Source organism: Fulvia fulva, chromosome 3 (assembly GCF_020509005.1).
Source record: "Fulvia fulva chromosome 3, complete sequence".
NCBI lineage: Eukaryota > Fungi > Ascomycota > Dothideomycetes > Mycosphaerellales > Mycosphaerellaceae > Fulvia > Fulvia fulva.
Window position 1 is genome coordinate 2,739,141 of NC_063014.1, and position 21,761 is coordinate 2,760,901.

General features: G+C 42.1%; 2 protein-coding genes across 2 annotated transcripts; one reads left to right on the plus strand and one right to left on the minus strand.

Moving 5' to 3' along the window:
* Positions 1-280: 280 nt before the first annotated feature.
* On the plus strand, positions 281-1,007 carry CLAFUR5_08199 (uncharacterized protein; the record flags this gene model as incomplete). The annotated part of the gene is made up of 3 exons (XM_047907347.1): positions 281-325; positions 381-458; positions 981-1,007. The coding sequence occupies 3 exons, from the start codon at positions 281-283 to the stop codon at positions 1,005-1,007; spliced, it is 150 nt and encodes a 49-aa protein (XP_047759590.1).
* Positions 1,008-8,121: 7,114 nt separating this feature from the next.
* CLAFUR5_20249 (uncharacterized protein) lies at positions 8,122-8,284 on the minus strand (the record flags this gene model as incomplete). The annotated part of the gene is made up of 2 exons (XM_059463085.1): positions 8,122-8,193; positions 8,258-8,284. 2 exons carry the CDS (start codon positions 8,282-8,284, stop codon positions 8,122-8,124), a joined length of 99 nt encoding a protein of 32 aa, XP_059318927.1.
* Between the last annotated feature and the right edge of the window lie 13,477 nt (positions 8,285-21,761).

The following is a 21,761-nucleotide window of genomic DNA, read 5'->3' on the forward strand; positions in this document are numbered from 1 at the left end:
TTTTTATATAAATAACGTAATAACTATACCTTCCGCTATCGACATAAAGTTTCGAAGCTAGAGTCTAATTAGTACGGCGCCCCGCGTACGGCTATAAATACTATAGCAGAATACGGAATAGTTAGGACCCCGTACTAGGGTTACTCGACCCTTACTATAGCCCCTATAATATAACTTTTATACGCGAAGACGCTATATAAAGGCGCCGATGTTATAGCCCGACTATATACTCTTTATCGTAACAGATTTAACGATAATAAATTTCAGTATCCTTACTACAATGCTCGCGCTAATAGCGATAAGCCTAGCGGCCCCTAAATTACGGGTAGGGCCTCTATTCGTCCGCTCGAAGTTATAGACTTATACTAATATCCCGCTAGGCCTATATTAAGAGGAGCAACTACTACTCTATTAACGGTAGCGATTATTTTCCTTATAATAAGGGGAGAGCGTATGAGGTTAGTAGAAATAGGTATATTAGATTGTAGAGTATAGCTAGGGCTAGGTATACTAACGAGATAGGGATGTATACTCCGATTAGTAATAATAGTAAAAGGTATAGTCGGGCGGATTATTCTACGTAAAGGGTAATCGAATGAAGCTCCGTCGAGTCTCGGCCTTCTCCTAATATTAAGAAAATATACTACATCTTTAATTAAACAACTTTGCTTATTTACGCGCTAATCTAGTATAATAGATCATTGCCTACTACTTTCTCGTCTACTTATATACGTATTAAGCTTATTTAGCTTTGTGCTATCTAGCCGGTCAAGAATCTATAACGTCTATATTGTAGCTCGTCCTTTAAAGGTAACATATTCAATATATTATCTAAACCCTAGTAAATATCCTACTCGCCAATTCTAGTATATACTTAGGACTCTCTAGCGCCTCCGCATTTTCCTCCTTAAAGTCCGCTATCGTGATCTTAGGATCACTAAATGTCTTGCCGTACTTACTATTATAGTATATATTTATAGCGAGCTATTTATAGCTATTGGTATTAATAAATGTTAGGCTTAACGCTAGTACCTATTCTGTTCCTCTTCTTTATAGCGACGCTACTCCTAGCCCTAGAATCCTAGAACACCGCTACGAGCGGCTTCGTAGACGACACGAACATCCTAGCGTAGTCTTCCTCGACTAAGGAGAACTATAGGCTACTAGAAGAGAAGTACAAGATCTATAAGGACTAGGCTAGGAGGTATAGGGCTCGGTTTACCCTAGAAAAGTATAATCTAATACACTTTACGCGCCGGCTACAGTTCTATAATATATATACTTCTATCTAGATATAGGGGCACACGACTAACCCCGTAAATTAGCTTAGGATCCTCGGACTATAGGTAGACCCGGCGCTACGGTAGAGGAAGTACGTATAGGTAATGTTACGGAAAGCTAAACAGAATATAGCATTATACTAGAGGCTTACTACGTCTATATAGGGGGCGGACTTTCGGTAGTTACGACTTTTATATACGGCTATTATACGACTAGTCCTTACCTATAGTAGCTGAGTATAGTCCTTAGGTAAGAGGGCCTACCTATTAAAGGGACTCGTCGCGCCGTTAGCGAAGATCTAAAACTAATGCCTAAGGAAGGTGACCGGGGTATATAAGTCGATACTAATAAGGATGCTTAAGTACGAGACCGCTATACCGCCGATCGACCTATATATCTAGGGACTACGGACCTCCTACTTAGGCAAGTCGGCATAGTACCTAGTATAGAAGGTCATCGCTAGTATAGTTATAAGGGCCCGCGAATTAGTACTAGCGTATAAGGGCATTCGACCCGGAAACGAGCCGGACTACCGGGTAAGAGACGAATAGCTAGTAATATAATAGGAAGGTAAGAAATCGTTTATAGAGCAACTATAGAAAGAGAGGTAGAACAACTAGGGTATAGGGTATAGTAGACGCCCTTAGCTAGCGGGATAACCTAAGGAATAGTTAGCTACAAAATCCGCGGTCAAGCACCCCCCGAAGCTTATCTACTACCGCCTTACGAGGGCATAGAGTAGTATAGCAACCTAACTACGAAGCGAACACATCGGCCTCTAGGGGTACCTATCATAGAGGAAGGTTCTAGAATATATAAATACTAGCTACCCCTACGGCTATTACTCCTAGAACGTACGGTACGTACTCCTTATCTATCCGAGGTAGTCGCTAGGAAGGGGGGAGTAGATAGTAAAGGCGAGGAACCGGACGATTAGGGCACTTATTAATAACTTTAAGGACCTACGGCGTATTACGAACTAGATACTAGAGAAGGGCTAGCTAGAACAGTACCGCCTAGTAGGAGTAGTATAGGAAGAGAGGACACGGCGTAGCGCGACGAGACCGGCTAGGAGCGGGGGCTAACGGGGTAGTAATATAGACTACGTACGTTTAGAGGGAAAGCTAATCTAGATAAGAAGAAGTCGGGGCGGGAAGGGTGTTTACCTATTCGGGTTTCCCTTTATTTATAACAATAGATATATACCTATATTAGCTAAATAGGGTCCTAGAATAGGGGAATAACAAATCTATCTATCTACTAATAAATGTTTTCTAATTTTTAGACTCGGTAGGCGCCTTATAAAGACGGAAGTAGTTACTAGGTCCGTAGGTTACGTCTCTAATATAGCCGACGCTATTAGTCGCTTTATCGCCGACTTCTTCCGAGTAGTAGAACTCGTAGGTTAGGAATACGGTTATAGATTACATTACTATTAAGACCTAGAAAGGAGTTAGTCGTAGTCCTAGTCGGTAGTAGCTATACTAATACTTTATACTTACCTTATCTCCTAAGTCGTCGTATTTAATATCGCTTACTTTTAGTATATAGCTTAATCCTAGATCGTAGATATAGAAGCGACCTATTATAGGAGAAAAATAGGCCTTAGTAGAGCTACCGTAATTTCCTACTCCGCTCTTACTATAGTCTTTCCTATCGCTAATAAACTTCGAGACTACCGACTTTAGTATTAGCGTACTCTAGTCGGGCTAGAGCATTTGTCTCTAGATACTACTAACGTAACTACGAGCGTCGATCTTAGAGCCGTCGCTCTTAACGACCTGTTTAGGGAACTAACGATCGAAGGTTAGGTCGTTAGTATTCGCTAGTAACTACTTTACGTAAATAGGATATTCGTGTTACTTATAAGTATACTTTACGTACCTCGATACCCTTCTAGAAGACCTATACCTAGTTACTAGCGAAGGCGTTATAGACTTTATCCCTTCTATCCTTATCGTCTTAGCTGTTTTAGTTGTAGTTCTTATACTAGAATTCATTTGTTATAGGAGCAGTAGGGTAAGGCGAGGTAGAGGCCGGAATAGGTATTACTATAACTATTAATACTAAAGTCGTAGTACTACTCGCGGCTTACGTTTAAGTATCGATCTCTTATAGTACTAGGGAAGTAGCGACTATAGAGAGGAGAGTAATAAGAGATACGATCTGACTTGACTTTATAGTTACGGTAATGCTACTAATAAATACTAGTAGATACTAGTAGATACTAGTAGATGCTTAAATTGTCGTATATATTATAATATAGTACTTCGAGCTTAACGTCTTTATAAGATGTTTACTATAACTACGCTATAGCTCTTACTACTTCGAATATACTATAATATAGCCTTAACTATAGAGTTGCTATCCTCCTAGTATACTAAGACTAGTATTACGAGATAGATCTCTTTAGACACTACCTAGCCTCCTACGCCTTAGATGTCGTTATAAGCTCTAGTCTATAAAGTTATGTCCTAAGGATCGTATAAGCGCTTAGCTTGAGTTGTTTAACAGCAATTGGCCGGTAGTAATGTCTTGAAAATAGGAATAAGTTCCGGTGCTTATAGGCTAGGTAATCTATCGTAGTAAGGCTAGCGAGGTATATAGCTCGGAAGTATTTCAGCCTACTTAGCCTTATTTTTATAGCGAGTATATTGATTAGAGAAATTATATTAAAGATCATTAGCGCCTTCTTATATTGACTTATTTCGGGAGCCGTACCTATATAAAAGTATATCGCGTATAGAGCTTAAGCTAAGCTCGTTTTAGCTAAGATCCTAGACGCTATATCGCTTCCTATAGTTATGAGTATCCTCTCTCTAACAATAGTATATAGTACATTAAAGGCGTAGTATAGTTAGTATATTAGTCTAGTATCGTAGTATCGAGCATTAAGTATCGCCTTCGCTATACTTAGTCCGGACTTACTACTACTAGTACCTCTACTTTAGGATCGACGCTTCTATAGTAATACGATATTATATAACTATATCGTCTAGTCAGTGCTTAAACGTCCTAGATCGTACGATAAGTTACGCTAATACGTCTATTATAGCGCTAGAGGTTAAGATCTCTTTCTCCTTTACTAATACTACCTATAAGCGCTTATTAGTAGAGGCTGTCAAAATGATCGTTACGGCTACCTTAGTTATACCGTCGGTACTAAGTCTCGACATTTATAGAGAGACGGACAGTAGGACAGTCTTAGAGGAAGGCTTCCGTATAGAACACTTCGAGTTCTTCGACCTTATAACCTCGACCCTCTTTACCTACGAACTGTTCCTAAGGATATACGACCCTAGCGATAGTATATCTCTATATAATCTTATAGAGCTTTACGCGTCGGTAACACGGGTCTAGGCTACTCTCGGTAGGTAAAAGGGTATCGTAGCTAAGTAATCGAATAAGTTCTACGGAGAAGAGAAGTTCTAGTTAAGGCGCGTATCGAAGATAAGCGCGACGTTCGCCGAGCCGAGGCGTTACGTCATATCTACGAAGTCACGTGACCTAAAGGCCGTAGGCCGTAGGGCTATACTGTAACACTACCCCCCTTCTTAAATCGCCTTAAGCGCCTACGAGGCGGTAGCTATTAATTCAAAATAAGTAACGCTCTATAGGGTATATCTATCTAACTCTATAATCTAAAACTCCGGTATATATAAAGATACGACTATAGACGAGCCTAAGCTACGAGCAAAGCGACGTTACTAGCGGTAGCGAGTCCTAGGCCTAGATTATAGAAACGAAGTGACTGTTTATTATACCTTAGTACGCCTTAGGTTATATCGTGACTAGTACTTAGCGTCGGCGGTACCGGTCGTATCGTTATTATTATCGCTAGTACTATCCGCCGAGTCTATTAGCTCGGTTATATTAGGCTCTAGTGCTTACTATCCGCGTAGAGGTCCTAGAGCGCGAGGGTTCTTATAATAGTAGTCTACTACAAGTTCGTCTATAGTGCCTTTCAAGTTAATATAAGGTTCTTTAGTATATAACCTATCTACCTATTTAATAGTATAGCTAACACTCTGCTTTGCTTTTCTAGTCTAGCGACTGTCTACTACTACTACGGTATTGTGCTATTCCTTAACTTCGCTATCGACTTCGGTAAGCGTAGATTCGTACGTCTATAAAGGGAACGGGTCTTCGGCGGATAGTCGTAGTAGGTCGGTATAGAATACGTAGTATATTCTTATACTCGTAGGCAGGTCGAGTTCGTAGATATCGGTCGCTACTTTCTTATAATCGTAAAGGGGCCTACGTTCTTATAATCAAGCTTCTTCGCTAGTCGTTTAGTACGAATATTTCCGTCTTCTACTATTAACCCGCCGTCGCTTATCGTATCTAGTAGGTCTGATCTTAGCTATCGACTACAGTCTAACTTCTGTCATTCTATTAGGTCTACTACGGTTACGGTTCGTAATTATTAGTAGCTATAGTCGCGGCTGTCTCGAATCCTCGACGGTTCGGCGGATATTAATATTAATCCTACGTATCTCGACGAACTCCTACGAAAGTGTCTACGACTAACTATATCGTGTCCTCCTCTTCTATATACTTCCTACGTGTATAGGACACTCGATTATACTACTATAATCTGCCTCGAACTCGGGGTCTTATTCGCTAACTCCTACTAAAGTGTCGTAAACCGGTCGGTAATGTCGCCGATAATACGCGTACTTACTATAGAGGGATTTAGAGCGGTAGAACTTAATAATACGGGTCTAGGCTACTCTCGGTAGGTAAAAGGGTGTCGTAGCTAAGTAATCGAATAAATTCTACGGAGAAGAGAAGTTCTAGCTAAGGCGCGTATCGAAGATAAGCGCGACGTTCGCCGAGCCGAGGCGTTACGTTATATTTACGAAGTTACGTAACCCGAAGGCCGTAGGCCGTAGGGCTATACCGTGACAGTCGGAGACTCTAATAAGGGTGTAGTATATTAAGGATATAAGCCCTCTTACTAAGCCGGTTAGGTTATTAAAGGCTAGCTATTAATATCGCGTCCGGCTAAAGCTATAGAAGATAGTAGGGTACGCTATTAGTAAGGCTAAGCTATTTAACGGGCGACGCTACGTTCTAATTAATACACTGCCGTAGGCAATAATAGTAATAGTTAAGCTAAAAAGTAATAATAAAGTAGTATTAAAGGTTAGTTAAGGAGTAAAGGAGAAACGGGCGACGGGGTAGATAACTATAATATTAGGCCCTTACGTCGGTTATACTACAAATAGTTTAGCTTATTATCTTAGACTATATACTACTAAGTCCGAAGTCCGCGCTCTACTACTATATTCTATATTATATCAACACTACTAAACACTAAAGGATAGTAATAATCGTCTAATCGTTATGTACCTTATATAACCTCGATAGACTCGAGTATAATATCGCTCCGGTAAGCTTTAGTAACTCTTCCTAAGTTTCTAGCTTTCTAGTCAGTATTACTAGCGCTATCTTAGCGAATAATATTAGTCGTCGTGCTTTATAGATGACCTCCTTCGGTTCTATAATACTAGCGAACATCGGTACGATTGTTAGTAGCGTACTAGTGGCCAAAGATGCCGATAATAGGATCGCCGCTTACTTTATAATCGTTTTCCTATTCCTCTATAATACTAGCTTTAACATCGGACGCCTATCCGACCGAGCTTTTGCCGTATACTATATAAACTAAGGGCATAAGCATGTTCGTCTTAGTCGGGCAGGCTTTACTTATTATTAATTAGGTAAGCGGTTATTAAAGTCGTTAAGTAAGAGCTAGGCTAATAGGGTATAGTATATTAATCTAATCGCTATCGAACGGATCGGCTAGTATTACTAGCTATTCCTTAGTCTTACGACAATCTACTTTACATTTCTAGAGACGTAAGTACTTACCTTATAATAGATCGCTACCTTATTTAACGACGATAAAGTCTCGACTATTATCGAAGGGGTCGATATAGACGAGAAATTGCCTACAATCTCTATTCTAATAGTTAAAGTAGACAAGACCTTAGACGATAAGGTTCTCTACCGCTATGTTAGCCGTTATAGAGTTTAAGGATATACCTAGTATAAAGCGGGTCGAGTAGTAGCTTATACTTTATCTCTCTGACGGGATTATACGTTACTAAGGCATTCGAACTACTTAAAGGTTTACGTAGTAGGAACTTTATAAGCTATATAGTGACTATGTTACCCGGCGGTATATATTACATAATTTGTTAAACTAAGCTACGATATACGCCTAATTATATTTAGTACACGAGAAGTCGGTATTTAACCTCTTAGTAAAGCGTAAAGACGTACCTTTAGGTAATTAACTTTGTCTAGACTATAAAATGACGAGCTGGCCCTAACTACTATTCACCTCGATAACATTAGACTAATAGGTACCGTCCTAGTAAAATTGACTTTCCCTCCCGCGTCGCCGAAGTGAATGTCTACTACCTCGTATACTAATATTTAAAAACACTTTCAGCTTGTTTATATATCTCTCCGATTAGCTAGATCCTTTATATCTTTATCTTCGCGATACTATCTATACTATCTACTCTATCCTATAAACTTAATACCTTTTCTACTACTATCTAGTAGTATTATTAAGATCATAATAGATAATATAGTCGCCACTTCTAGCTCGAGCGCTAGATATCGTCTATTAGAGTTACCTAGCGAAATTAGAATAATATATACGTAAAGGTCGGTAAATACATTCTAGAAGTCATCGAGGTAGACTTAATAGACCCGGGAGCTAGCCTTAGCGATATATTCGCTATTACTAATATATATAAGTAGGTTAAATAGGAGTTCGATAGCGATTTCTACGGTAGTAGGCGCGTTAAGATCTCCGGCCGCCTACTCGTATCCGCCGAGGTAGAGGTAGTAAAGGTAGCTAAGACACTTGACCGCTTCGTCCGGGACTATATACTACTACGTAAAGTAAAAGAGGTCGAACTCGACGTCGGTTAGATCTCGCTATACTATTTCGTACAAATGTAGCGTAATATCGAGGAATCATTTCGAACGCTAAGCAAGACATATAAGAACTTTTTACTAGCTTATATATGCCGTTTAGGATAGCACTTAGCGATATATATATCTCCCTACTAACTAGAGACCTAGAGTACGTTACGGCGCGTCTATAGGTAGTATACTTTAACACTTAGAACAAGGCCTATCTTATAGGCGGCGACGGGGAAGAAGACGATCGCGTTAGCAAATACCTATTTATAGTCGAGTGTATTTTAAAGTCACTCCGTCCGGTCTAGTAGATTACTTAGGAAGCTAACGGTAGACGGAAGAAGCGCTACGGTAAAGAGGTTAAGAGGTAGTTTAGGATAAGCGATCAAGCGCTATAGTAGCTATTAGAGCCTTGAACGGTAAGGAGAGAACTCTTAGGTAGCTAAAGACTAGGGTTAGTAATAAGAGTATAATCTCGAATAATCTATAATAGTCGGCTAGTTATATAAAATAGTAGTAGATATATATAGTTTCTTAGCGAGTCCTATTCCCGAGTCTTTACTTATTATAGCCAAAAACACGTAAAAGCTCTCTATTATATACAGATCACGTTGAATAATAACTAACGCTAAACGCTAAATCACGACACTTTACTTCTTATACTAATACTCTTCTTGCCTATAAGATACTTTCTACCTCACCTCCTATACTCTACTAAACCTACTACTAGGTACGTTTCTAAAAGGTACCTAACATCGAGGGGTGCCTAAGACTATATTATACAATAAGCGCGTCGTATAGTATATATCTTACGCGGTCTACTATAGTCTAAGACACTACTACGTAGTTCTCGAGTATAACTAAAACGCTTCTCCTTATAGATATAACCTACGAAACATAGAAAGTACTAACGTCGACGCCGATATCGACACCTCGAAGTATTATCTATTAGAGCTACTAGTAGAGTTACGTAACTATATCTACGCGTACGTTAGTAGCGGATACCCGGAGATCTATATTATCGACCTAGTCTATCTAAGCCGCTCTAGCGACCGTAACGCGTTAATTTTGCTAAGACTTATAAGTAGCTAAAAACCGAGTACGGTAGCCACTTCTATAGCGAGAAAGTAGTACGAGTCCTAGCGCCGGTACTCGAGGTAGGCTCGGTAATAGTAAGCCGGGCTAAACTAAAGTAGGTACTAAATAGCTTTATAGCCTAGAATATTGTCTAAAATAAGCCACACCGGGTCGAGATTTACGTTAGACAGGTCGACCTAAACTAATATCGAAATCGAGAGTAGTAGCCGACTATCGAAAGCGCGGTTCGACGATTATTAAAGACGAATACGGAAGTAGATCTAAGATTCGACCTCGACTACCGATAGTACGTTAAGATTAGACTAGATAGCCCTAAGTCTACCGCCGTATAGCTAGACGTAGTATATTTCTAATAAGATTATAAGACCGACCGAGTACGCCCCTAGTCTATTAAAGCGTTCCTAACGTTCGAATAGTACGTACTATAATCGCTCTTTCCTATCTAGTAGGTCCGTTAGGGATCCCGCGGTCTACTCTAGAGGATTAGTCAACCTACTAGGACTCGATTCGAGTACTAGGTTAAGCTAACGGAGGTGGAGCTATAGTAGTTACTTAGTATTCTAGATGCCTAGCCGAACACTAGAATCGTAAGCTAGAACTATAGTCGCGGCGGCTTAAACACGGTAATAGAGTAGGCGAAGGGAGTCATTAGTATAGTAATAAGGGGTCAAGTTTAAGGACGTAGACAGAGGATAATGCTCGCTATTATTCCTCTAGGAGACAAGGGTAGATATAGTATAATATAGTAGGCTCCTACCTACCCTCGTTCGACGCTTTCGGAGCTATCTAGCCTAACGATAGTATACTCGACCTAAGTAGACCCCTCGATACGATAGAGCGCGTACTTCCGAATCGGACGTAGCTCTTCCCTACTTCTACGACGCCTACGGGTCGATCTCTAGTAGTACTAAATAGAAGCGTATTATCTAGAGCCCGCCGCTATAGATTATATTTGCTCTTTAGTAATAAGAGTCGGGGTTTAAGCACCTCGACGGAGGATAATACTCGATATAGCTACCGAGAAGGCTTATAGATAACGTAATATTCTTCGTCTTCTAAGTCTCCTAACGAGACACGATTAAGTAGTCTATACTATATATAGCCCGCGACTATAATACGGTACTATAATACTTGCCTTTTATAATCTAGTAGAGTAGAAAGGTAGTGTTTCGAGGATCTATATTTGCCTATAATCTAGTAGCCGGAAGTAATCGAAGCTCGGTACAATCTTTCTTAGCCGGCTAGCCTAATACCTAGATAATCGCTATAGGCCTTAAGCTATATATCTCCCTAGGACTAAAGACGAAAGTCGAGACCTCGGCTTAATAGATAGGGTTTGACGAGACTAATACGAGATCAATCTCCGCGCTAATATTCTTATCGAGTCCTAGGACGTCTTAGGCGATTAGTAAGGCCACCCGGAATCAATACTCCTATAGCTAGGTATTAGTCGCGGTATCGATACTAGGCCCCCGCCTAACGTACGACGTAGTTACGATCCGTATTATAGTAAAGGAAGACTAGGCCGAAGTTACGAAGCTATCGAACAAGGAGCTCGCCTAACGAATTAACTAACTAGAGGTGGTCGTAGTGAACTAATAGTCTAACGGCACTTTATAGATCTATACTAGCTCTACTACTACTAGGAGGTACCTAGAGGTATAGCTATAGTAGGTATCTAAGGTTACGGTATTAGCGAAGGTCTTAATAAAGCAATTTACGATCCTAGTCTACGATATACCTAAGGAGTTCGACCTAACTAACTAAGGTCACCTACGTACTCTCTAAGAGGACAACCCGGTCACTCTTAACTCTCTAATCTAGAAGGCGACTTAGCTCTATAGGAAATGGCTAGAAGGTAAGAAGGCCTCGGCGCTAATAGTATAGCTATAAGACGCGAAAGCGGCGGATCTAGCGATAGAACAAGGCCTGATCTAGTAATATAGCCTTAAGATAGTAGAAAAGTACTCCTTATCCTTTCGTGTCCTCTAATACTTTAAATGCTAACAGTATAGACACTAAACCTATACGTATATACACAAGTAGGCGTACTCGAACTATATAGGAGACTATATATCTAGGGACTATACATCGACTACGAGACGGTACGCGAACTGTCCGGGGCACTACCTATCGTATAGTACGGAATGCCTATAGCGGAAACTAGCGAAAAACAAGGCAATCACAAACAGAACCGTCGCCCTAAGATTCTACGGCGACCGTAAGGCTAGCCTATACCGGAACTAACTAGCGGCGGTCGGGTATAAGCGCCCTAGGGCCGAGAACGATATAAAGGATACGTAACCTAGGGCGTACGGGAGGCCACGTACTCTACTAGCTACGGCGAGGGAATCTAACTAGGCCCGGCTCCCCTTTAGTATATAGCCGATAGGCGTAGACTAGGACGTATAGTGTAGTAGGACATAGGACGATATAGAGGAAATGATTGTCGATGCCGATAACTAGCCTCGATACGCTTAGTATTACCTAGTATAACGTTAACTATAGCAAGGATATAGTCTAGAACTATTTCCTATACGAGGCGGACCCGCGCGTCTACTACGTCCTTACAATCTAGGAGCTATAGATTAACCCGTACTATAAGAGACTAACGACCTACAAGTTACTAGGCTATACGACATACCTACGAGGCGACGGTAGACCCCGTACGTGCTTCTATATTAGCAAGGATATACTAGAATCCGACTAGGAGGTAGTATACTACGTAGACGAAGAAGGCGGGGGCGATATTACCTCCCTCTACGTAGGTAGTACCTAGATATACAACCTATATATATAACCGCTAGCCTCGAGGTCTAGCCGCGACCTAGGGGTCTATAGACACCTAGACAGTGCGCTTAAGAGACAAGGGTACCACATCGTAGTAGGAGACTTCAATATATACTACCCTTCCTAGGAAAGCCTTATATAGCCGTACCCTATAGCCGACGAAGTACTCGACTTAATAGCGAGTAAAGTAATTGCCCTTAATACCCCGAAGGATCTAGGCACCTAGAAGAGAGGGGGACTCTAAGGCACGATCGACCTCTCCTAGATCTTAGATAGCTACTACTATACGGTAACCTACTATAGGATCGAATATAAACTCGAGGCGTCGTTAGACTATATACTAGTTAGGACCTCTATTACGATATAGATATAACGTATACTAGCGACAACCCCTAAGCTAAACTAGGGAAAGGCCTACTAGGCCAATATCTAGGCGTACCTCGATGACTCTAAGAGGCTAGTCTAGATCGCGTAGTAGTAATATAACAGTAAAGACGAGATAGACGAAGTAGTCTAGGGGTTAATAGACGAAATAAGAAAAGCGACCTTACTCTATATTCCGCTTGCCTAACTTATAATATAGTCTAAACTATACTAGACGCCGGAGTATACTACGGTAGTAAGAGAAGTAAGGAGAGCCCGCTAGGTATAGACGAGCAGCTATAGCGAGGAGGCCTAGAACGTATATAGAGAGGTATACTAATAGAAGAAAGCTATAATACGGAGGGAGAAAGCAGTCGGCTAGAGGGCTATAGTAGAAGAAATCGCCGGCAAGCTAGAGAGGATGTAGAAGCTAGCGAAATGGGCCCGATAGGACCCTATATAGGGCCCCTCCTTCTCTATCCTAGCGCTATAATCGCCTAGTAGCCCGGTTAGCGACCCCGAGGCTAAGGCGCGTCTACTAGCTAGTAAGTTCTTCCCGCCCCTAGTCGAGGCTAATCTAAGCGACATAAACAGCTCTACTCCCCTAGCCCCTAGTATCGCGGTCTAATAGGAGGTGTCCGAGGGAGAAGTTGCCGCTATACTAAGGAAGTTACCGGCGAAGAAAGCCCCGGGGCCGGATAGGATCCTAAACGAGCTACTAAAGAAGTGTAGAGATCAACTAGCCCTAGTAGTTATAGCGATCTTTAACGCCTACCTATAGACCGGATACTACCCGATAGCTTTTAAACAATCGACGATAGTAGTCCTACGTAAGCCGCAAAAGGAAGACTATACGTAGGTGAAGTCGTACCGCCTAATTACGCTCCTTAACACTCTTAGGAAGGCGCTTAAGAAGCTAGTTATAACGAGACTCTCTAAGGCGGTAGAGGAACACTCCCTACTCCCGGACACCTAGATAGGTACGCGCCTATAGCGATCGACGCTGTCCGCGATAGAACTTATTACCTCTTAGGTAAAGGCTATCTAGTATAAGAATAGGGACAAGGTAGCTTCCTTACTTAGCCTAGACATATCGGGAGCCTTCGACTACGTATTATACCCGCGGCTACTCTATATCCTAAGGTCGAAAGGACTCCCTAAGTAGCTTATTAACTTCGTACGGTCCTACCTCTAAAACCGTAGTACGTCGATTCTAGTCGGCTAGTATAGAAGCCCATTTTAAGTAGTCTATACTAGAATCCCGTAAGGCTTACCGCTAGTACCTATTCTATTCCTCTTCTTTATAGCGACGCTACTCCCAGCCCTAGAATCCTAGAACACCGCTACGAGCGGCTTCGTAGACGATATAAACATCCTAGCGTAGTCTTCCTCGACTAAGGAAAACTATAGGCTACTAGAAGAGAAGCACAAGATCTATAAGGACTAGGCTAGGAGGCACGGGGCTCGGTTTGCCCTTAGAAAAGTACAATCTAATACACTTTACGCGCCGGCTACGGTTCTATAATATATAAGCTTCTATCTAGATATAGGGGTACACGACTAACCCGGCAAATTAGCTTAGGATCCTCGGACTATAGGTAGACCCGGCGCTACGGTAGAGGAAGTACGTATAGGCAATATTACGGAAAGCTAAATAGAATATAGCATTATACTAGAGGCTCACTACGTCTATATAGGGGGCGGACTTTCGGTAGTTACGACTTTTATATACGGCTATTATACGACTAGTCCTTACCTATAGTAGCTAAGTATAGTCCTTAGGTAAAAGGGCCTACCTATTAAAGGGACTCGTCGCGCCGTTAGCGAAGATCTAAAACTAATGCCTAAGGAAGGTGACCGGGGTATACAAGTCGATACTAATAAGGATACTTAAGTACGAGACCGCTATACCGCCGATCGACCTATATATCTAGGGACTACGGACCTCCTATTTAGGCACGTCGGTATAGTACCTAGTATAGAAGGTTATCGCTAGTATAGTCGTAAGGGCCCGCGAATTAGTACTAGCGTATAAGGGTATTCGACCCGGAAACGAGCCGAACTACCGGGTAAGGGACGAATAGCTAGTAATATAATAGGAAGGTAAGAAATCGTTTATAGAGTAACTATAGAAAGAGAGGTAGAACAACTAGGGTATAGGGTATAGTAGACGCCCTTAGCTAGCGGGACAACCTAAGGAATAGTTAGCTACGAAATCCGCGGTCAAGTACCCTCCGAAGCTTATCTACTACCGCTTTACGAGGGTATAGAGTAGTATAGTAACCTAACTACAAAGCGAACATATCGGCCTCTAGGGGTACCTAATATAGAGGAAGATTCTAGAATATACGAACACTAGCTATCCCTACGGCTATTACTCCTAGAATGTACGGTACGTACTCCTCGTCTATCCGAGGTAGTCGCTAGGAAGGGGGGAGTAGATAGTAAAGGCGAGGAACCGGACGATTAGGGCACTTATTAATAACGTTAAGGACCTACGGCGTATTACGAACTAGATACTAGAGAAGGGCTAGCTAGAATAGTACCGCCTAGTAGGAGTAGTATAGGAAGAGAGGACACGGCGTGGCGCGACGAGACCGACTAGGAGCGGGGGCTAACGGGGTAGTAATATAGACTACGTACGTTTAGAGGGAAAGCTAATCTAGATAAGGAGTAGTCGGGGGCAGGAAGGGTTTACACCTATTCGGGTTTCCCTTTATATATAACAATAGATATATACCTATATAGGCCGAATAGGGTCCTAGAATAAGGGAATGACAAATCTATCTATCTATCTATATAGTAGTAGCTATCTAAGATCTAGGAGAGGTCGATCGTGCCTTAGAGTCCCCCTCTCTTCTAGGTGCCTAGGTCCTTCGGAGTATTAAGGGCAATTACGTTACTTGTTACGAATATAGGTTAGTAGGCATGTCGTACGGTACTCAGACTAACTTAGTACACACTTAGCTAGTCGAGACAATAGTACGGTAATACTATTATTATACCGTACGAATAGTAGGAGCGACTTAGAGGAACTACCGTCGTAGGATAAGATATAGGTAAAACCGATAAGGCGTAGTGAAATAGAACTAGGACTAGAGCAATATCCCTCTATATAGGTATAAGAGACGTAGTCTCTATACCGATAGTAGAGATACCTTTAGTACTAAACACTATTCTACTATATACCTTTGTATACTACATTAGTCCTTCCTCCTTCCCTATTACGTATCCTAACTTCCGTATATATATATACTATACCTATTCAATAGGTTATAAGCCCGGGTTTACTTAATAGGACATCGATATACTAAGGAAGTACGACGTAGGGTATTATACCCTATACCCGGAATCCGTACGGTAACGTACTAATAGACTCGGGGAGTCTACTATACGGAACGCTACTAATAGACTCGGGGAGTCTAAGCTTATTCTAACTACCGTAGTCAAGTAGAGCTTGCTACACATCTAAGGCTACCTTCGCTATAGAAAACTTAACGAGTTACGAGGGCCCCCGGAAGGTCGGCTCTACCCTTACTCGTAAGAACTAGAAGCGCTAGTTCGTTATACTACGAGACTATCTCGAAAGCCGGGAGGTATTCTAGGTCATCGACGACTCGTCGGCTGATCTCCTAGAATCCGTTACGCCTAAGATCACTTCGAAGGCGAACGGTATAGCGAGATATACTATCTTAGTATATTTGTCCGATAAGGACAACTAAGAAATCTTAGATATACGAGATACGAAAGAAATCTAGAAACTTCTATAGAAGAAGTATAGTAAGGTCTATAAGGCATACGTAGTAGCGCTTATAAAACAGCTAGTATCGTTTAAGCTACCGGACGATTAGACAATTAGATAAGGGTAGACATATCTAGGTAACCTATCTATATAGATTGCCGAAATAGATAGTAAAGAGACCTACTATAAGGACCCTATCCGGAGGTTCAAGTACCTACTAAGTAGCCTCCCGGACGTCTACGCTAGTACTAGGGACGCTATCCTAGCCTAGCTAAACCTAGGCTAGGAATCCGCTATAACCCTACTTAAATCCTACGAATTACGGATCTAAGAGAGTAAGGGCGAGACCGCTCTATACTCCTAGAGGCAAGGGGGCAAGAGCGGCTACTTTATCTACGATAGTAACTACCTAGTTATATCGTGCCCGGAACTAGATTCTATAAAGGAGTTTATTAAAAAGAAGAACACCTAGAAGTAACTAGAAAAGAAGTCCTACGAAGAGCTAGTCCGGGATCTAGAGAAGGCCTAAAACGCCCTTAAGAAGTCTAAGAAATAGTAGAAGGATAGGAGAAGCCAATCCGATAACAAGATAAAGGCAAAGGCGATACGAGCCTATACCTTACGAGAAAGCGATACCGAGGAAATATACGACGACGAAGTCGCCTATTCTACTACCGAAGTAAAAGGTAAGTTTCCCGCCTCCGAATAGTTACTAGACTCCTATACCTCCTTATATATAACTGACAATAAGTCTCTATTCAGATCGCTTAGGAAACTAGCGAGAAGAAAAGTAATTAAAGTCGGTAGGGAGTACCTAGATACATTCTATAAAGGAATAGTAACTATAGGAGGCCTAACGGGGAAATAAATTACGCTAGAGAAAGTCTTAATTGTTCCTAATCTCGGAGTTAATCTAGTTTTATAGAGGCAGTTTAGTAAGTAATTTGATGTCGAACCTCTAAACTTTATACTTAAGTATAAGAGCGGAAAGCCTATCGTACGAACAGTACTACGAGGGGGGGTACCGGTAGTATCTTTAATATCCGACTCCCTAAACTAGGTAGATAATAGACTACCGGAGGTACTATACGAGGAAGCTCTAGCCGCGGTAACTACCGAGGATTAGTAGGAGCTTTAGTATAGAAGATTCGTATACCTAGGAAAAGGGTTACTCCGGAACGTCTATAGGGTAAGTAATAGGAAGGACCCGATTCCTATCCCGGACGAGTATAACTATAAGGTATACTCTATCGCGAATATACGGAAGTTTAAAGGCGCTGTCGTAGAACGAAAGAATGAAAGACTTGCGCTTATATCTATCGACATCTACGGACCCTTCGAAAATGCGACATCTAGGCTAGGTTTTAAATACTAGCTAGAGATCGTAGATAACTTCTTAAGAAAGAAGTAGGTAATCCCGCTTAAGAACAAATCTGACGCACCGTAAGTACTACGACAATAGCGGCTAACTATAGAGAAAGTATCGAAATGCTACGTAAGAGTAGTACGGAGTAATAATGTACCTAAGCTACTAATAGTTCTAAAAGAATAGGAGAAAGAATCGGGGGTTTAATACGATACGACGGATACTTATAACTCTATACAAAACGGAGTAGTAGAAAGGTCAATCTAGGTATCGGAGAACGCGATCCGCGTAATGCTCGAGGAATCGGGGATGCCGGTAGAATTCTAGCCTAAAGCTCTAGAGGTATAGGCGGTTATACGTAACCTACTACCGAACGGACCGTTACTTAACGGTGTCTAACTTTCGCCGGAAGAAGCATTTACTAGCAAAGTACCGACGGTAGATCACCTAAGAGTATAGGGTTATAGAGTAGTAGTTTACGTAGAACCGAAATTATATCTAAAAGGGCTACGATAGGATAAGTTAATAAACCGGGGTAAGGAAGCTGTTTTCGTTAGATATGGTCAATCGACTAAGTAATAGTTGTTCTAGGAGCTAGATATACGAGCTATTAGGCAGTATAGCCAAGTAGATTAGTTCGAAAACGAGAAGGGGGGAGATCTAGATTTAGGTGTCTCCTTTACGAACTTACCTAGTAAGGTACCCGAACGAAAGCTAGTCGGTCGACTACCGGCGGTCTCGCGACCACTACTATAGCAACTAGCGGATGCCCCGATAGTAATCTTACGATCCTCGGGTAGTATAATACCTAGGCCTAACGAGGGTCGACTACCGGCGGTCTCGCGACTACTACTATAGCGACTAGCGGATGCCCCGATAGTAATCTCACGATCCCCGGGTAGTATAATACCTAGGCCTAACGAGAGATGTAGCAAGGATAACTACTAGAGCGACAATAGGACCTAGATGTAGCTAATAACTATAACGAGACCGGACCTAGCCTTCCTACTCGGGAGAACTAGTATATATGTCGCGGATCTAATAAAGCGGTATATAAAAGTACTAAAGAAGGTCTCGAGATACCTAAGGTCGTTCCCCGACCTAGGGTTAATGTTTAGACGTAGTAGCGGTACCCTAACCGGATACTTAGACTCCGACTACGCGATAGATTAAGTAGATAGGGTCTTAATTCTAGGACATGTCTAGCTAGTATACGGTACGCCTATATCCTAGATAAGTAAGAAGCAAAAGTCTATAGCAACCTCTACTATAGAGGTAGAGTTTATAGCAATAAACGCCGCTACGAAACAATCCTAGTTCCTAGCGGCTATTCTCCGAGAGATAAACTATCCGGGGCTAGTAGGAGACTGCTCTTTCTAACTAATAGTCCTAGCCGATAAGAGTACCGTCGACAAACTAAGACTAGTACGCCTTATAGGGGATAACTAGGCGGCTCTAACCTTAGTTAAGGCCGCCTATATCTACGAAAGATCTAAGTATATTAATGTTACCTACAACTATATTAGGCACCTCTAGTAGTAGAGGAAGATTAAAGTAGAGTACTACTATACTAAGGAGATAGTAGCAGATAGTTTGACCAAACCGCTAGCCGGTCCCTAGTTCTAGACCTTCGTACGATAGCTATAGCTAGTATAGTAGGAACAATCGTTCCTTACCTTACGACCTAAGTAGGAGTGTTACGAATATAGGTCAGTAGGTATATCGTATAGTACTAAGACTAACTTAGTATATACTAAGCTAGTCGTACGACGGTTTTCCCCTCTCTCTTCCTTAATAGCCCCCGGCCTCGTAGACCTTTTAGGAGCTAGATAGGCATTATAAATGTATTTATTTATTTATTATAGTCTTCCTTCTATAGCTTCCGGATAACTACTATTAGGGAGTCTCTATACGGCTTTAGATAGTAGCCTTTCCGTAGACAAGTAGTAAAGAGCTTAGCTAGGCTCGGAGCGATTTCCTCTTTATATTCCTTTAGTAGGAGGTTTAGGATTTTATCGGGCCCTAGGGCCTTTCTTCCCTTAAGCTGTCCTATTACGGTCTTAACCTCGCCTAGCTAGACTATCTAGTATATGTCTAGTAGTTCCGGGTACGACGTGCCTACTATATCCGTTAGGTCCGCGTCGACTTATATTAAGAAGAAGTAGTCCGTAAACGCCTTCGCTTTTACCTCCGGCGTTAACCTTAGCGTCCCCGTTATGTCGACTATAGGCGGGAAGTAAGGCGTCTTCTCTGTCCCTCTAGCTCTCGCCCACCTCGCTAGTCGCTATATCTAGTTAGGATTCTCTATTACGAGCTCGACCGTCGTTCTCTAGTCTAGCTATTTGTCCCGACGTATCTAGGCTTTCTTAGCTTAGCTAGCCCTTTAGTATACGTCCTATATTACTTATATATGCTCCTTCGTCTACTCTCGTCTAGCCCTCCTCGCCTCCTTTACCCTTTCCGCGTACGCCGGGGTCTAGAATAGCTTCTGTCTTTAAGAAGGTCGAATATAGGGTATGTACTAACAAGCTACCTCCTATCCGACTATCGTTATCCGTTCGGCTTCTTTGTCGAGCTCGGCTTCTTATTCTGCTTCTATTCCTACTTCTAGTCCCGTATTTACTCTATTATCGTATAGTCGTACCGCTAGTTTATCTCGGATTTCTTCCTACGGGGCCTTCTTCTAGTTTAGGCGTAGCTCCGCTATAGGTTTCTCCTCGACTCCTACCTCGATTATTATCTAGATCGGGATATAGTCTAATCCTACTTCGAGTAAGAGGTTCGTACGGCACTTGTCTAGTCTCGTTACTAGCTCTCTCGAGAGGAAGTATAGGTCAATCGTACTTACGCTTGATCTCGCCTTCTACGTCTCTATACCCTTTAGGGTCGCTAGTTCTATATCGCGGCTCGCGGTGATTTCTAGTAACTTGCCTCCTAGGTATACGTGTAGGGGGGTGAAGTCTAGACCCTATTACGGGTAGTAAAGGTTAAAGTCGCCTACTAGGACTTAGTGTATATCCCCTTGTTCGAGTATCCGGTCTAGCGTAGCTAGGGTTCCTAGGTCTCTACTCGTTCGTCCTTATAGGGGAGGGTTGTAGACGTTATAGATTCGGACGGTTCCCTAGCCTATTGCTATTTCGATTGTCGTTATGTCCCCCTAGTAGCCCTCCGGCTATAGCACGACCTTCTATACTTCTGTGCTAATAGCCTTACTTACGTAGGTATATATTCTTAGGGTGTGTCCTATGCCCCTACCGATTACCGTATAGTATCGTTAGTCGTTATAGGTTACCGGTTTGCTTATATATAGGTTAGTCTAAGGTTCCTATAGCGCTACGACGTAGTGCTTTTAGTAGTCGAGTTCTTATAGGAAGTGGAGTTAGACCTTATCTTTGCTTTTGTTAACGTTATACTATATAATAGTAAGGTTGTCCTATACTACTATTACGGGCTAGCTAGGATAATGTCTATAGGGGTGCTCCGGGCTTAGGTAGTACCTACGGTTATCGTATCTTCCTCTTAGGTTAGTAGGCCTTCGGCCGGTAGGGGTGTTCCAAAAATCCGTATCTGTCCTATCTTGTTTACTACCCTATTTAGCCCCCTTAGCCGTCCTAGCGGCGGGTACGTGCTCGGTAGGGTGCCCCTGATTACCTCCTCCGTTCTCTTTCTTTTTGCCGCCTCAAAGCCTTTATATTGAGCGCTGCCTTACTACGGGGTAGGGTACCTCGCTAGGGTCGTTATTCGTGCTTAGTTAGCCTTCCCTTTTACGGCGATCCGGGTTAGGCATTAGCTCGAGTACGCCGGGTGTTTCCGGCTATAGTATACGTACCTTACTTCTTCTCGTAGGCATTGCTTTCCCTAGTATAGGCCTACGTAGTATAGGCACTTCGGGGTCTTCTCCGTATACTTTAGGGCGATATGTCCGTACTGTTAGTAGTTAAAGCATTAGAGTACTCTATAGCTACTCTAGTAGATTTCCGTGTCAAGACGTTCGTAGTTCTAGTATAGTCCTTTGTCCAGGACAAGGTTTGCTTGTTCCGTATTTACTATCTAGACGATTAACGAGGAGTATGTCTTTGTTAGTTCGACGCTTCTATATAGCTAGACGGCCTTAGAGAAGCGTACTCCTAGGGATGTGCTCTAGTTCTATGTTTGCAGCTAGGGGAGGTCATTTTC